The 17,060-nt window shown below is 40.2% G+C and overlaps 2 protein-coding genes across 2 annotated transcripts; one reads left to right on the top strand and one right to left on the bottom strand.

Moving 5' to 3' along the window:
- Window positions 1–1,221: 1,221 nt before the first annotated feature.
- Window positions 1,222–4,313, top strand: nphs2 (NPHS2 stomatin family member, podocin). Its single transcript, XM_075484546.1, has 7 exons — window positions 1,222–1,546; window positions 1,796–1,899; window positions 2,406–2,478; window positions 3,016–3,098; window positions 3,210–3,469; window positions 3,785–3,863; window positions 4,093–4,313. The coding sequence occupies exons 1-7, from the start codon at window positions 1,222–1,224 to the stop codon at window positions 4,300–4,302; spliced, it is 1,134 nt and encodes a 377-aa protein (XP_075340661.1). The 3' UTR covers window positions 4,303–4,313.
- Window positions 4,314–5,910: 1,597 nt separating this feature from the next.
- On the bottom strand, window positions 5,911–16,965 carry axdnd1 (axonemal dynein light chain domain containing 1). The gene is made up of 25 exons (XM_075484417.1): window positions 16,716–16,965; window positions 15,853–16,004; window positions 15,496–15,599; window positions 14,844–14,937; window positions 14,188–14,273; window positions 14,011–14,067; window positions 13,708–13,816; window positions 13,184–13,305; window positions 12,823–12,963; window positions 12,553–12,657; window positions 12,089–12,209; window positions 11,698–11,799; window positions 11,431–11,597; window positions 11,231–11,300; window positions 10,462–10,696; window positions 10,068–10,284; window positions 9,723–9,816; window positions 9,229–9,419; window positions 8,904–8,994; window positions 8,266–8,400; window positions 7,866–7,946; window positions 7,055–7,156; window positions 6,867–6,958; window positions 6,417–6,556; window positions 5,911–6,339 (listed from the first exon to the last, which is right to left on the bottom strand). Exons 1-25 carry the CDS (start codon window positions 16,783–16,785, stop codon window positions 6,224–6,226), a joined length of 2,994 nt encoding a protein of 997 aa, XP_075340532.1. The 5' UTR covers window positions 16,786–16,965; the 3' UTR covers window positions 5,911–6,223.
- Between the last annotated feature and the right edge of the window lie 95 nt (window positions 16,966–17,060).

Consider the following 17,060-nt stretch of genomic DNA (forward strand, 5'->3'; position numbering starts at 1 on the left):
TAACCATACAGAATCCTTAAAGAAAACAGCAAAACATTTAAATGATTGAAAAGGTTAACTGGTAACCAGTAGAGAGATGCCAAAACAGGAGTCATGTGTGCTATTCTATTGGCTCCAGTCCAGAGTCTCTGCAGTGTTTCGTACTAGCCAAAGAGAACCAAGGATTTTTTTTTGTAAAGATAAGTAAAAAGGACGTTCGTGTAATCTAAGAAGAAGAAAATGAGAAGAAATAAAAGCTTGGATAATATTCTCCAATTCAGACTTTGACACCAGCATACACATATTTTTTTAAATGTCCCTCATGTGAAAAAAGCCATTTCAGACTAGCACAACATTTTGTGATACTTTGTAATAATTCTCAGATGGGCGACGGAGCAAAAATGGATCCAAGAGACTCCAGAGTAAATATATTTAGTTTAATTAAGGACACAATAGGGAGGATATTGAATGTCTTTTCCTGTCAAAGCAGAGATAATTTCCTCTGAGCCTGAGTCTGCACATTCCCTGTGAGGACACTCTGTGACTCCCCAAGCCTCCACACAATCAGCTAACCTTCAGTTATCGCTTCCAGAAACCTCTGGAAGAAAACGCACCCCAAACAAATGGAAACACAGACTTAAGAGCATAAGTTTGAATGCCTTTTGTTTGTTATAATATACTGCACAGTTAAACATTATCCGTGCACAATTTAATTGGATACAATTCTGCCTTTGAATAAAAACTTTCCAACTATCAAAGTCTACGTGTTGAAGTATCCCTGGACAAGCGGCTGAACCCTAAACTTCCCCCCAGTGTGTTCCTCACTCTCTAATCCCTTCGGATAAAAGCAACTGCTGAAATAAGTCTAATATAGATATCTGAAAAAGAGGAAAATACATCATTATTTGGTTGAAGAACACATTCATTTCCATGTGGGGCTTATTATTACCTCATCTTGATATTTTTTTCACATTTCATAATGGACCACTTTGATGACAGAAAAGTTCACTGACATGAAATAATTGGAAAAGAATGACGGGGTGGTAGTGGGCACACCTACTGCTGCCTTCCTCCCACATTCACACCGTCAGCATTGTTTACCATGTCTTTATTCTGTCTCATTACCACAGTAGACAGCAACACCACAGACTCTGCTCCGGACACAGAAGAAGCGACATTCATCGGTATAAGTCACAAATCTTCCTCTTTCTTCTTGCAAGGAAACCCTACAACCCTCCCCGAATGACATCATCCCAGCCTTCTGCCGGTATGGAGAAATCCTCAAATCCTCAACCAAGAACAATGCCTCAGAAAGGGAGGGATAGGGGAGCTCTAGAGCTTTCAAGAAATCAACGTCAAAGGATACCCAAAGCGGGTCGGCTCCCTGAGGATCCATCAGTAAGGAAGGACAGGCAGAAGAAGGAAAAGCCAGAGACAAACCAGGCGGAGGTGGAGCAGGAGGCAGAGGTTAAACTGAGATCTACTGTGGTGGACATAGACAGGGTTAGAGATGATGAGATCAAGGAGGAGAACCTGGGGCTCTTGGAAGCAGCAGAGCATGAAGACGGTGAGTTGAAGCCTGAGGCAAAGCTTGGTAGTGATGATAATAAGAGATTCATGAGTATTTCTTTTTTATCCTAACATTTCTCTGTCGATATTTCCTTGCAGCTTTTGGCACAAGTTAACCTGAAATTTAAAGCCTGTCTTTCATGTTCATTCTGGCTTTTGGTCCATTTTTAAAAAAAACTTTTGTCTGCACAAACTTTGATGTAAAATTGGCCATTGAATGTATATGTTGCCCTGTGGGTCTCTGCAGGTCTAAAGCACAAGAACCTGGGAGTGTTTGAGTGGCTCCTGATGGTCTTTGTCTTGGCTTTGATTCTCCTCTTCCTCCCAATTTCCATCTGGTTCTGTGTAAAAGTACGAACTACACCTAAAACCAAACAGAGATTAAAAACACTTTACAAATCTCTCTACTTCATAAAGTCTGACATCTTCAGAAGAAATTGTGTAAATATTTGTTGTATATAAAAGACTATGCATGCACTTTTAAATGAAAATGTTGTGGATGTTTAATACCAGCAATTGCACATCAGCTCCTCTTTCACAGTGAATTTATTTTATACACCTCAACAACAAGTAAAATATTTGGATATATTAGTATATGTAAATTGACAATTTTACATTCAACACTGTCATCAAGAGCCTTTTTTTAAATCAGATTCTTAGGTAATGCTTTAGATTTCACTGCCAACTTAGCAAAAATGTGTTGATACTCTAAAATATTTAGAGAACAATGTTGGACATTAGAGTAAAATATTTGACATAGGCTGTTCTCAATGTGTTGTATGCCAGGTGAATACTCAGAATACAGCAATCAGTGCCTCCCATTCATTGGTGCAGTTTACTGTTATTTTGATTTACAGGTTGTGAGAGAGCATGAGAGAGCTGTAATCTTCAGACTCGGTCACCTATTGCGTGGAAGACCCAGGGGACCAGGTCAAGACAAATTACTGTTACTTTCTCATGTTTGTCTGCTGACATTGATTAGTTGATAGTAATCTATCAGTCATGAGAGTTTATACTTAACCTAGGGAATATAAGGCAAGAGGATGTTAAGAGCTATTCATTTTCTTTCTTTTTCTTTGCCTATATTAGAGTTTTACTGCAGCATAAATGGATGGAGATCCTTTCTGGGGATGTGTGCGTCAGTTTTTACATTTATTTCTGGCTTTTTGCCAGGAAAGTTAGAGAGTAGCTATTATCAGTGAATAATACAACCCCGTTACCATAGAAATAATCTTTCACTTAAAAAAAAAGAAAAGAAAAAGATCATTTACACCCACGGTGTTTGGGAGAAATATGTGACTATGATATCCAATTGGGTGTCTTTTCTTGATCATTGCCAGCTGTCATTAGGAAGAAGAACAAGCGTTGTGTTTATTAGAAAGCTCATCAACACCAATGCAGTGAATTTGCAAGAGAAAATGACAGAATGACATCTGATAAACTTCTACATTTCCCTCCTCTCTCCAGGCCTACTTTTCTACCTTCCACTTCTAGATGTGTGTCACAAAGTTGACATCCGACTCAGAATGTTGAAGGTTCCCTTTCACATGGTACATAAATAAAATATAAACGAACAAAAAAACACATTAGACATACATAGGTAGAATAGTGTGTCGGATAAAAAACAGAATCTACATAAACTTCCTAATGTTTCTACGCAGGTGGTGACGAAGGACTTGGTGAGGCCAGAGCTGAGTGCAGTGTGTTATTACCAAATAGAGAATGTGGCTCTGTGCAGTGCAGCTCTATCCAGTCTGACCTCAGTGCTACAGAGTCTGGTTCAGGCAGCCGTCAGAGACGTTTTCGCCCAACATACTTTCAGTCACATCTTGCTGCACAGGCGGAGGATCGGCGAGCAGATACAAGTCGTCGTCGACTCTGTTGCCTGTCGCTGGGGCATCAGGGTGGAGAGAGCAGACATGTAAGACCAGAAATTAAAAGTCCCCTTAGTCCTCATGTTGTTTGTATCAACCTTCCTCCACCAGAGTTAACTAAATTTCAGTGGAAGTGAGGGATAAAAATCCCCGTGTGACAGTATGGGGTGACACAGAACAAATGTATTAAATAAACAGATATAATCAAAAGGGTTTTGAAATTTGTCCATTAGAAAGAGGCAGGGATTCATCTGAAGAATGTATTTCCTGGTAAACAATAATAATGACTTTAAAGATTGGTGGCAGACTGTGGACTTCCTGCTGACCAGGCTGGGTGGTGCTTGTGTTTAATTTTCTGTCAGAGATGAGCTGAGTTTTCCCGTGGAGTTACAGCAGAGTCTAGCAGCAGAAGCTGAAGCCAAGAGACAGCCGCAGGTCAGAGTAAGTAACCAAACCGCTTTCTATCATTCATCAGTCATTGTTCTCTGTTTTAATCCTCGTTTTAAATCTTATATTTGAATAGATACAGCATTTAGTGAGCATAGCCACCGTATTACTGGCCACGTTGTTTTTTTCATATCAAGGTCCAGTTTAGCAGAAGTGGTCATTTCTGCATCCTCACCGGTTTTGTAAAGATAACACGTTTCAGCCGTCCCTTTCTCTTCTGCAGGGAAAAGCAGCAGAAAGTGAGACAGCCGCCTGGGAGGGTTTCAGGTCCTCCTTTCGTCTCCTCCACCCTGCGTTAGTCCTTCCCCTCCCTCCAGATCTTCTCAACATGAACTCTGACCTCTCCTCCCTCCCACCACCTCCTCCCCCCGCTGTGGAAGAAGAGAGAGGGAAGACCGCGGGGATGCAAGGGACAGACTCATCAATGATGTGACAGACTGTTAACAGAGGAAATGTGTGTTATCGTTGTCATTTAAAGTATCTAAAGTCAATGTGCAGCTTCTGCACATTCACAAGTGATTTCATCATATGTTAGAGACAATGTAAATTTTCCCTTTAACATCTGGTGGATCAAAAAAACGCTCAATATAAAAAATATAAAAAAGCATCTCAAGAGTTTTTCAAAAGTAAAGACCCCCGTCTTAAAGACTGATGTGCATATAGTTAAACATTTAAGTATTAATGTTTACATCTAACATTAACAAGAACCTTGGGCATTTCATCATCTACGGTACATAATATGATAAGAAAAATAAAACAATAGGTGAAAATCTCAGTGCACCGGACACATATTGAAATAAAATATTAAATAGTTCGGGGTCTTGGCGCAGAACAGCGACAAAAACAGACAATTCTGAAGTGGAAATCACATTATTAGAGTCCTGTGGAAAAAGCAAGCACACTGTCTTTCAGTTCTAAGGTTTCACAGTTCAGGACATAGAAATAAATCACACAGTCCTCAGCAAGTCTTAGACCTATATGCAGACTCCGTCAAACAGAAAACAAACAACATATTACACTCTATCATTGTTTATTTAACAAAAACTAAATAAAGATACAGAGGCAGTGTGTGCAAAACTAAGTATACCCTATATTTAAAAAGCTTGTAGGAGCACCATTTGCAGAAGTTTTTTGACGTAATCGTTTCCTGTTGTACGTTATCAGTCACTCACATTACTGTGGAGGAATTTTAGCCCACGTCTCCTTACAACATTGCTTCACAATTGACGTTTGCAGCATTCGTTGATGCAGTTCTCTGAAGGTCCCACCTCGGTATTTTAATCAAGCTGAGCTGTGGGTATTCGCTACATATTTCTTCAGCCATTATGCTGTAGATTTGCTGCTGTGTTTGGGATCATTGTCCTGTTGCATGACCCAATTTCAGCCAAGCTTTAGCTGTCAGGCAGAAGGAGTCACATTTAACTCTAGAATACTTTGTTATACAGAAGAATTCATGCTACTCCCAATGACTGCAAGGTGCCCAGGTTGACCGTGTTTGACAGTTGGTATGAGGTGTTTATGCTGATATGCTGTGTTTGGTTTTCTCAAAACACGGTTAATGCTGTGGATTATGACCAAACATCTCCTCACTGGGCTGATTTATTCAGATGACATTGTTCCGGAAATCTTCTTGTTTATTTAGATGGGATTCTGCATGTTTCCCAGCAGAATGGTTGCAGTCTGGGTGCTAAATAGACCTGCTGAACAAGGCAGTGTTGCTGCCACGTGAACACATTTAGGTGCATTCAGAGATGAAAACTGTTGAGTTACTGAAGTTACATATCATGCAGGTTTGAGATCAAACTTTTAAAACACTTACAGAGGGTTGTTAAAATAACTGTGGTGGACATACCCGTCCCAACGCGAGACGCACTGCTGCCGTCAAATAAAAACTAAAAACAATGAACCTTTCAACATTTGTTTTTCTGTCAAGTGCATCAAATATTTTCCCATTTCCTAGATAATAAAATGAAGGAAGGACAGCTAAGACTGAAGTATCTGCATCAATTTTATTGAATTCTTTTCGTTTTTTTTCAGGCAGCAGAAGCACCAAGAGCTTTAACAAAGCCACAGCAAGCAGTTATACAATGCAAATGATAACATGAAACTATTCAAATGTTCATACAACAGTCAAACACTCTCACGAAAAACAGCCGCTTGATGCTGTAAATATTCAATACTTAGATGCCAGCACTGATAATTGTTCTTTCTGGTTATTCCTGTTTACTGCTTTGGGAAGTTATGAGCTAAAATTTGTGATATAATGTTTTCCTCTGGTGAAATGCAACTCAAAATAAATAAGACAGTCTGAAGCACAAACTCAGAATCACAATGAGTTCCGGCCACATGCCAGATCATCGTTTCTTGGTCTTTTTGGTGCTACTTGCTGGTTTGGCTTCAGTTGCTGTTTTCTTTGTTGGAGCTGACGTTGTCGCTGTTGGTGGGGAAGGAGGTGGGGTTTTCTTTCTCTCTGAAACACATGAAGATATGTTATGACTTGTTTTTTGTGTGTTAGTTAAATGTTAAAACGTGCTGTTTAGCCTTTACCGTCATCAGTTTTGAGCTCCAGACTGGGTTGACCATGCAGCTGTCTCTCCAGGTCTTGAATCTGCTCCAGTGCTGCCTGCAGGGCCTCCTCAGCTGTCAGGGCTCTTTGCTCGGCACTCTGCACTCGCACCTCAGAATCGCTGGGCAACAACAGACCAAAATTTTATCTTGGATGTTGCGCAGGACATTTTTTCAGCAAGAACACAAAACATATTGTGTGTGGATGTCCAAAAAAAGAAAAGCACATATATTTATTTCCTTTGGCTTCACTTCTGAAAATGTTACAAAAACTAGATGCAAACAGACATCTTTTTTGCTTTGAATGATCATTTAAAAGAGACTGATGGAGAAAGGGTAATAACACAAATATATTTGTGAAAAGCGTGTTGATGATGTGTTATATTTGGCAAATGTAGCAGGTACCACACAACAATAAGAAAGTAAACGTACTGTAGTTCTCTCAGCAGCAATCCTTGTGTGTTGAGATCACTGAAAGCTTTCTGGGCTTCTTCTGTTGCAGGAGACACAACCGGCTCATCAGTCTGATGGACACACACACAGACACACGGTTTAGTCAAATAGAAAGTTAATATATTGCCATTAACACTGAAAAAAGTGTAAGATTTAGACCATCTGACCCCGGTCAAGTGCACTGTGCTCTCTCCCAGATTTTTTTGAATGATGTGTCCATCAGAGCTTATCAGCTTCACCACAGGGCTCTTACAAACTGTTAGCTCCCCCTGCAGGACAAGAACAGCACTGATCATTTTTCACTCAGTCCAGCTAATATGGCTTGAGAGTGAAGGAAAAACAGGCTCCCGTTATAAAAACCCATTGATGAAACTCGTCTTTTTCATTCCCTAAAGTTGCTCTTTCTGGATTTCAACATAATCCAAAGATTTCCATGATCCAGCTAGTGAAACGAAATATTTGTTACACAAATCTCCACAATCTTTGCCAGGTGAAAGTATTCAGATCATTACCTTTGGTAAGAACTCCAATATAGCAAATAAAAAAAATCTTGATTACAACTAAGAGTCATCTATTAACAATAAGAGCAGATACAAGTATTCAAAATAATAATAAGCTACGTGAAAATATTGGTTAGGCTCTTTGGACACATTTGACATTATTGGATTATCGATGCTTATGCGTCAGAATCAAATCAGCGTGTTACTGCTGTAGCTGTTCGTGATGGAGCTAGTTTGAACTACAAAAAAAGGTGCCTTTATTCGTAGAAACAGAGAGGCGATTGTGGGTCAGAAATGGGATCTTTTGAACATTAGTAAAACTATGTGAGGAGGTAATAGGGAAAATAACAATTTGATACCACAGCTCTGACATCTGATGACAGCATCAGAGATTTCCAAATATCAAAAAGAGATTTAATAACAAAGATAGAGACTTCATATCTTTCATAAGAACTTCTCAGCTGTTAAGATGACTAACCTCTTGTGGTGCTGCCTCAGTCTCATCTTTGATCTCATTGATGTTGTCTGTTGTTAGCTCGGCTGAAGCCTCTTTACACACCTATAAACACGCATATGACCAACTTTCATCATCTGAAAATCACTGATTTTTGATCCTGACAAAAATACAGTCTACCCATAATTTCTTTCATAATTTGAAGATTTCAACTATCTGTGAAGAGGTGAACACTTAATCAGGTAACTGCTGTCCGAGTGAGCCAAACAAGATCTGATTCAAGAACAGCCACTGACTCATCTGATGTCACCTCTTTTGTGTTGTAGAATCAGTATGACTAAGAAAATAAATAATGAGAAAGAAAATGAATGTGCAACGATGTTCCCACTCACCTGTCTTGGTTGTATTTGACTTGGATTCTCACCTGAGTGTCCATACTGTCTGCTGGACCAGTGCTGCTGGATGTGAGGGCAGGCTGCTCGATAAGCAGCTCCACAGGATCACCACCAACTCCTGCCAGCAGTATTTTACTGGTCTCCACCCAGTCAGCGCAGTGGTCCTGAGGACAAGAGTAAAGATTACTAAAGTTCAAAAGTCTTCTGTGATGAACCTATATCTGTTTTCTCATACAAACATCAAAGGTTTTCAGGAGGATGTGTGAACATTTTGGTCAAGACTTTTTCTGCAGTATCTGTTCACACAGCGACTTCACAGCGAGATATTTTCTATTTGAGATGCGCTCTCACAGTTGGAAAAGTGAGGAAGGGGTTTGAGATCTGTCTGTCTGACATAATACAAAAGTATGATGTGGAAAAATCAATAACATTCAGGTCAGAGTAAAATGTATGAAGCAGCAACTCTGACCAGCTCGCAAGCACTCACTCATTCATACACTTTGAGCGCATGCTCGGGAAGATTAATCACTTCATTCACACATCTCACTGAGAGAATCTCTGCAAGACATTCAGAGCGAATGCTGCGGACATTTGCATTCTCACGCCAACCTCCCTGAACGTCTCTACAAAATTTCAGGACCAAAATTGCTTGAGTCGGACCATTTACCTGCAGCTTTCTGAACTCATTTAACTTATTTTCACTCTCATATTTATGTGCGTCCAGGAGAGCACGCTCCTCCAGAATCAGGTTGCATGATCTAGAATCAAAAACAACATTTTCATGAGTAAATACTGGATAAAATGAGCTGCTAATTGTTACTGAGATTTGTTGCGTCAAAGCAACTTCTTATATTCACTTCTCTAAAGAGATAATCATCAGCCTTTGTGTTAAAATTCAAGTCAGCATTTTGTGCAGGAGAAGCTTACCACATGCTGACTGTTAGTGTGGTGACAAATGCCTGCTTAGCTACAGCAGGTAACAACTTTGTCACCTGGTAATGTAGCTGGAAAAAAAGTCCAGTTTCTCAGTCAGCATACTGGCAACCTCATCCAGAGTCTTTAGTGAGGTATTCATGGTGTTGTGATGCTCCTGTTCTTGGAACTGCTCCTCGCTATGGTCAGGTACCATTACCAGCAACAAATCCAACATCCAGCGAGTCAGAGCCATGTGGACAGAACTAACCTGGTAGGAGAGGAAACATTGAAGCTTTTTAGAAAGCACAAAAGGCTCAGCTAATAAATACATGGAAGGTGCCAGTCTATTCTCTCCCTATAAGTACTACTGACAAGCCCCTGACTGAGGTCCTGAAATCACAATTGTGCCCTAGCAACACTTGCTATGATCACAGCTGCAGTGAGCAATAAGACTACAATAAATAAGCTCTACTTTCATGGTGCTGGTATATTTGCAACAGTGACACTGCAGTTTTTTTGCAACATTTTCAGTGCATAAGCCCCCCTGGATTTAGCTGAAAATGGTACTCACTTCTTCTCGGAGCCTCTGGTTTTCACCCTCAATTACGTTGGAAAGGCTGGTTTTGAACTCCTGCACGTCTTCCAACAACCTTTCTGTCTCTGTGCTGTTTGAACAAACCCCACACAACAACACACTTTGAACTCATTAGATATATAACGACAGGGCTGTTTTATTTCTTGCAGAAAAAAAAAAATCTCTAAAATTGAAAAATACATCCCGAGCAATGTTTATTATCATTTTGTGAAACTAAGAAAAATTAGCCTTTTTCTTAATGTTTTGATCCTGCTAACTTTTAATAAATCTACTAGTTTATGAATCCAAACTAGTAATACCACAGAATAAAAAAAAACCTACTACATGTCCAGCTTATTTGTGTCCACTTTGTTCTCTGTCTGCATGGATGAGAAGTGCTGTACTGTTTCTTCAGTTAATATTCGCCACTCATACAACTCTTCCTCCAGCTTAAGCCAATCAGAGGCAGGCATCATTTCTGGCCGTCCAATCACTGCAGCAGTTTTGGAAACCCAGGGCTCCATCAATGCAACCAGTGACATGATCAGTCTGTGGGTGCCTAAAACAGCACATCTGGATTCATTGTCAGCACTTAAGTCCATTTAGATTACCACAATGACACCCAATAATACAGGAAGAAAAAAAACTAAACAGAAGACAGATACATAATAAAAATTCCATGAACAGCACAGTGTCTGGGTAGGATTGCAAGTCTTTGGTGACTATAGGCTCTCACCACTCTCTCCACTGACTTGCGTGTCCAGCTGTTTGAGGAGCTCAGAGAAGATCCTGTCCAGCTCTCTTAAGGCCTGTTGGCCTTCAAGGCCTTCAACATGAGGAGAAGGGTGTCTTTCAATCAGCTGAAGGCTGATGTTCAGCCACTTGTCCTGTGCAATGTGAAGTTTCCCCAGTTTCTGCTGAAACATAAGCTGTTTTTCACCTTGGTAATGATCACATTGGAGAGCCAACATCTGCAGAAACAATGAAGAAGAAAACCTTAGGGAAAACTTTACAGGACACTGTTTGGCCCTAAATTTATTCACACTCAATAAATAAGTACCAGAATGGCCACTGCTATGTGAGACATAAAAACGCTGATTTGTTTTTGGCTGAATGACCATTAAAGCATCAAATCAAGCCCTTATAAATCAGCTAGATTCTGCATACTAACCCCTCATATTTCAATGCTATTCAAACTATTGACACGGGCAGACAGTGTGGCAGACAGAAGAAGACACGAATCAGACTTGACATGTGATGAAGGATATGAGAGATGCCGCCGATAAGTAAAATCAAAGTGGTGGGAGTATTTAATTTGATCATAGGGAAAAAAAATTAAATATGACAGATTAGATACGTGACGGTAATGAGATTATGGTAGAAATGATGATTGGTGTCAGGAATAAAAGACCCTCAGATGGATGGAAAAGGTGAGATATATCAGAAGAATGACATCCATGATCCAAAAGACATATGCAAACAGGAAAATTAATATACTGCCTTACATCGGACCACTGCTTCAGATCAGTATGAATCTCTTCCACTGATGCTTTGTCATACTTTGGATCAAGGCACCTAATGATATGAAAAAGAGCATCACCGGCAGAATACACACCAGATCTTGAGTGTTAATACATTTTCTACTTTACATTAAAACAATGCTCCAAAATATGTAATGACACTAAGTGCTTTTTGCTTTCCTTACTCATTTTGTGTGGCGAGGAAGGAGAACCATCTGGTGATGCCCTGCTGGGTGGCCCTGATCTGTTCACACTGAGCATGCTCAATCGTCTTCAGTTCAGATATGAAAGTAACCAACTGCTCTTTCCAGCAGCCAGAACACTCCACGATACCATTCAGGTCTTCTGTATCCTAGAGCAGAAGGGTCATATGCACAGTGAGACTCTAAACGAGCCACCAGAGATGCTTACAAAGAGTTATCTCTGCCATTAAACTGGAGCTGCACTTTTACCTTTGTTGAGAGGTAGAGGAGGCAGTGTTCAGCTGTGTTGAACCAACCCTGCTCACTGACATACAGCCGACTGACCACCTGCAGCCTCTTCATACTGATCACCTGACAGAAGACAAACGGAACCCTTTCACATCACACTTTGAATCTTTGAGCAGACATTCCACTATTTGACATTTGATCCCTTAAACAATTCATGAACAATGAATCTCTGCTTCATCGCTTTATTTTGTTAGCAGTGGCCTGCAACAGAGCATATGCACTGCAAAGTACTAAAACAAGCTATATTAACAGCTTTTTTTATTACTTTTAATAAAGTAATAAAAATAAATAAAAAAAGAAGAAAGAAAGAAAGAAAGGAAGAAAAATAACACTAAATTGTCGCCTCCTGTACCTTTAGGGCAAGGCTCAAGGTGAACTGGCTCCAGCAGTCTCTGTCCTCGGTCATATGGAGCAGCTGAGCTTCCAGGCGAGACCTATGCAGCTCATACAGCTCGTGGTAGCCCCGGACCACGCTGAGAACGGCACATAGATCATTTGAGAGGTCACATTTTGTGCTTTTGTAGAAATGCATACTGTAATATAATAACCAGCACTACGTACAGTAGGAATTCCAAGTCATTGGGATAATTCCTCTGGTATAAAGTTATATAAATAATTACTCCTGTTGTATTTCAACAAAAATAAACGTTTTGTGCTATTTTTGTGCTAAGGGCAATTTATCTTGAATTAAATCACATATATTGACAAGATAAGAACAGCTGATTATTCTACTGAATTTTGGAACACATGAACTTGTTGAATTTGTCATTTGGAATGTATAAACTGTATTTCATTTCTCTCTTCTGATCAACTGACTCTGAGTTGCTGTGAGTCTGTCTGAGTGCCTCGGCCAGCTGCTGGTGAGCGTGCTGTGCCTGCTGGGACACGAGGGCATCATGGGCTCTGATTTTGGACAGTTCCCTGGGAAGAGACCATACGCACACATAATCAGTAAAAGCACACAAAACAGGCACAAACACAACCTTCCCATTCACTGAGTGCTATAATTAAAACATTATTTATCCTCTAAAAGCACAGAATAATATCAGTAATCGTGACCCAGCAGTCTGACCCTGACCTACGTACGTGCTTAGCTGCTGGATAGATGTCTTGATGCGGTTGATTTCCTCGGTAAGCCGGCGGTCTAGAGCCCGTTGTGCCACTGCCTCTGTGTGTAGGGCTTTCAGACGGCGTGGGATTCTGTCCAGCAGAGACTGGTAGCGCTGTCTAGATAAAAGACATAAGCTGCTGGAAACCCCTCCTGAGCCATTACAGACAAAGATTCTCTAAAAATGTCCCTCTTCCCGGGAAAAAATAATATGATAATACTTTTGCAGAATGACTCTTTATTTTGTGAGTACAATTATAGATTGATCATTTGGTTTTAAGGCTGGAAATGGTTGCCCTCAAAGCCACTCAGGTGCAATTTTCATGGTTGGCTGCAAACCTGAGTTTGGCGAGTAGTTGTCCTCTCTCAGCACAGCCCACAGTAACCTGCCTGATGAGTTCATGGAAAACAATGTTGTAGATGTTTTGCTCAATCTTCACCAGGTCAAGCAGGCCCTCTAGCTGTAAAACAAGTCACATTGCCTATATGATCAGAGGGCGTTTGTCTCTATAATATGGATAGAAATACTCAAATCTGTTTTGATAATGACAGTGATGACAGCAGCTGAAATAAACACTAAAATAACGTAGTCTGTCCGGAAATTGTATTTGTATAAATGTATAAATATCACTACCACAAACAGTGATTTATTTGCTCCTCTTTGAGATGCCCACACCTACAGCTCTGCAGTACCTGGTGTGTACAAAGCTGTGTCCTTTTCTCCACATAAATGTTTGGAAATCTTAGCATGTGGTACATTTTTGGTATATTTTTAAATGTTAGAGATGTGCCGGTTAATATTTTTGTCTGAACGTGATTGCAGCTCAGCCCTTGTGTGAGACAGAGAGAGATACAGAACCTACTTGGGAGAGCTCGGTCAGTTCCTCTCTCTGCTGATCCACTCCAGCCTTCTCCAGCATGTCATCCATCATACTCATCAGCTGGACCACTTCCAGCCTGCCACTGGGCTTCCTGGACACAGGCCATACATACAAATCTATATTACAACATGTTTACAGGCTCCCTGGCCAACATTCAATACTTTTTTTACCAGCAGGTTGCTAGTAGGCTGCCCTATTACTGATTTAGGCAACAAAATATCCTAGAGAAAACTACTTGACTAAGGGCTGTCTTTCAATTTGATTCATTCATGTTTTTTGGCTCACAGTGATGGAAGGACCCGTAACTTCTGCTCTTCATCCTTAAGCTGCACTGTGAATGCGCTGTGGAAGAAAAACAGCCAGAGCCTTGACACAAAAACTTGGCTTTGCTTTAAAAATGATAATGTGAGGTAATACAGTGAACCTGAGAGGAGTGGTTTGAATATTAAGAGGTAGACTCACTCTTCATAGAACTCAAGGCACCGGATTCCTTTATTTTTCACAATGTGATACTCTTCTGGGATCACATTTTCTGAGACACTCAAGTTCTGAAAGACAGAGTGGCCACAGTTACCACCTCACTCAGCACAGCCTGTGTACACCTATACACTGTAGATAAATGACAATAAATAGAGCTTGACTATGAGCTTGACTACATGGCCTGCCTGGATGTAGACTATGCTTAATACTTAGAGTCAGTTCTATAACAGTAAATCACAGCATTGTAAACTTTGACAGGGATAATGTTAAAATTATGTAAAAATTCTGCGTTCATTGTTTATTAGGCGAACCATGGTTTATTAAGCGTGCATGGTTGTGTGTCTCGTTTGTCTCTGTGTGGCCCTGTGATGGACTGGCGACCCGTCCAGGGTGTACGCCGCCTCTCGCCCAATGAAAGCAGGGATAGCCCCCCCCCAACAGCTACCATAAAATTGGATCAAGCGGGTATAGAAAAACGATGGATGGATGTATTTGGGAGCTTGAACAAAATGTGTTGCTTTTGTAAAAAAATATAGAAATAATTTATAATTATAATGGGAAAAAAAATTAAATGAAGGACCATTTTTGCCATCGATGGTTGTTTGTCCAAGAAGTACATTTTAGTTGAGGGAGGTCACCTGTGTCTTGCCAACGTCGTTCTTTTCACTCATAGGCGGGAGGGGTGTTGTCTTCCTCTGGTTGACCGCAGCATCGCACAGGAATGAAATATCCCTGAAAAGAACACGTCTTTTAGCCCTCTTATTTCTTCCGATTGCAGAAAATATTTGTAGTCTTTTGAGATATGTAATCTTGCCCTCAATTTAGCTCATCAGGTCGAAATTCCTGTCATAAATAAGCGTTAGATAAAATTATAATAAACATGTCCTGTGCTTGAAATGAATATTTAAACTCTTTTAATGTCCTGCTCTACTGTTTGGTTAGGGACATTTTTTGGCAAACGTGATGTATCTTATTAAAAAATCATATAATAAACCCATCTCTAACACTTGTTTTTTGTTATGTGATGCTCATAGAAAGTAGATGTTATGCCATTACTTTGTAAATTTTTTGTACTTTTATCATAAAGCATCACTCCAAAGATCTATGAAAAAAAACATTAATTCTAGTTTTCTTTTCCAAAAGAAATGAAGGGAAAAGGGAAGGGGAAAAAAGCACGTTTCCTTTGCTTTTTTCCTCAGTGAGAACATTTAAGGGTTAAGACAAAACAAAACATCGCTAAGTTCAGAATAAGTCCCAGGTGCAATATTATGTCTTTTCTGTTTAACTGACCTTCCAGCTCCTGTCAGGGACGTTGGCTGCTCTAGAAAGTATTTGTATTTCTTGCGTCCAAGTGGATGATGCCAAACTGCATCCGGCCGTCTGATTCCACAGCCCTGTTTACAAAAAAATCATCTTAAAAACACCAGTCGAAGCAATAACACACAATAATCCACATAAAAATGTTGATGAAATCAATTAGTTTTGATCATAGATTGCGGTGGTTTGTAAACAGTACATGTTTTACAGTCCTCAAAAAGAATCTGAACGCAAGACTGCTCATATGTGAGTGAGAAAGTCACTTTGAAGACATTTATTTGTGCCAATTAATGTATTGTAATGTCATGTCGATAAAAATGGAGTATGTACCTCACAGTGCCGACAGTGTGAAGCGTGCCCCTGTGTGCTCCTGTTGCAGACAGTGGAGGTAAGGCTGACCAGGAGCTCATGTGGGATGTGTTTGACAGGAAGAGGCTGTTTCTTTCTGGTCTCTGCTGGAACTTGAATATTCAGCTTTGCCACTAAAAAAAAATAAATTCAAACTCGAACAAACCATTACAGTGTATAACTCTAAGACTGTTGCCAAATGAAGGGACGTTATGTGTCTAACAGCTTGGCATTTCAGTGGATGTTTCAATTCTTTCCTTGCGTAATGCACAGTGAGGAGTGAGGTAAGCCACTGTAGGTTTAGAAAACCTTGGGAGGTGGAGACTGGAAAGTAGTAAATTATACGAGAGGATGTGTGATGCATCTCAAACCCCAGCACACAAAAGATGGACTTGTTCATTTCTGTCAAGAATGTATTGTGACTAAAGTACCTGTCATGGGAATATCATAAAAAACAATGCATAGCCTTTGAGACCCTTACAAAACATGTTATGTGATATAAGAAAATGTTTCTATGTCACATGGTATAACCATATTGTACCACTGTATACTGTAGTTCTACATGATTGTACACAACCAGACTGTAAGACACAGTATAACACAACAGTAATTTACCACAGGAGACAGAAAAGTTTAGTATTCTAACACAGGACACGTCCGTAAGAGTAGACAGACGAGTAAAACTATCCATAAATAAAGTTACTAGAATACAAACGATTACTTCATACACTTATGTGACCAAATATGGAGTGTTTCATTCGTTTATAATGCAACTACTAGCTGAGCAGCACTCTCATGTTAAACCAGCCTCCCGCTGTTGCCGGACGTGCATAATTTAACGTCACCTGTGGTGTTCGATGCTCGCTTTGGCCTCGAAAAACTTGGTGCTGAATTGGCCCTGCTGGACGCCGACATGTTGGATTCACAGCGGGGAATTTGCCCTCAGGTTGTGGCAATAAGATCTTGCAGCTTTAAACAAGTCATGTAGGCGACAACTAAGTACTGTTTGTTTTAAATTTAAAAGAAAAAAAAGGGAAAAAAAAGAGAAAGAAGCTGTCTCCTTCCCTGTCTTCCGCGCTTCAACTTCCTGGACGCGTTGCTATGGAAACGCGTGGCCACTCAAGGGCCGGTCCGATTAGAGCTGGGGAAGTGTGGAAGCCGTTTGTTTTGTTCACGAGAACCGTGACAAA

The sequence above is a fragment of the Odontesthes bonariensis genome, chromosome 15 (assembly GCF_027942865.1).
Source record: "Odontesthes bonariensis isolate fOdoBon6 chromosome 15, fOdoBon6.hap1, whole genome shotgun sequence".
Classification (NCBI taxonomy): Eukaryota; Metazoa; Chordata; class Actinopteri; order Atheriniformes; family Atherinopsidae; genus Odontesthes; species Odontesthes bonariensis.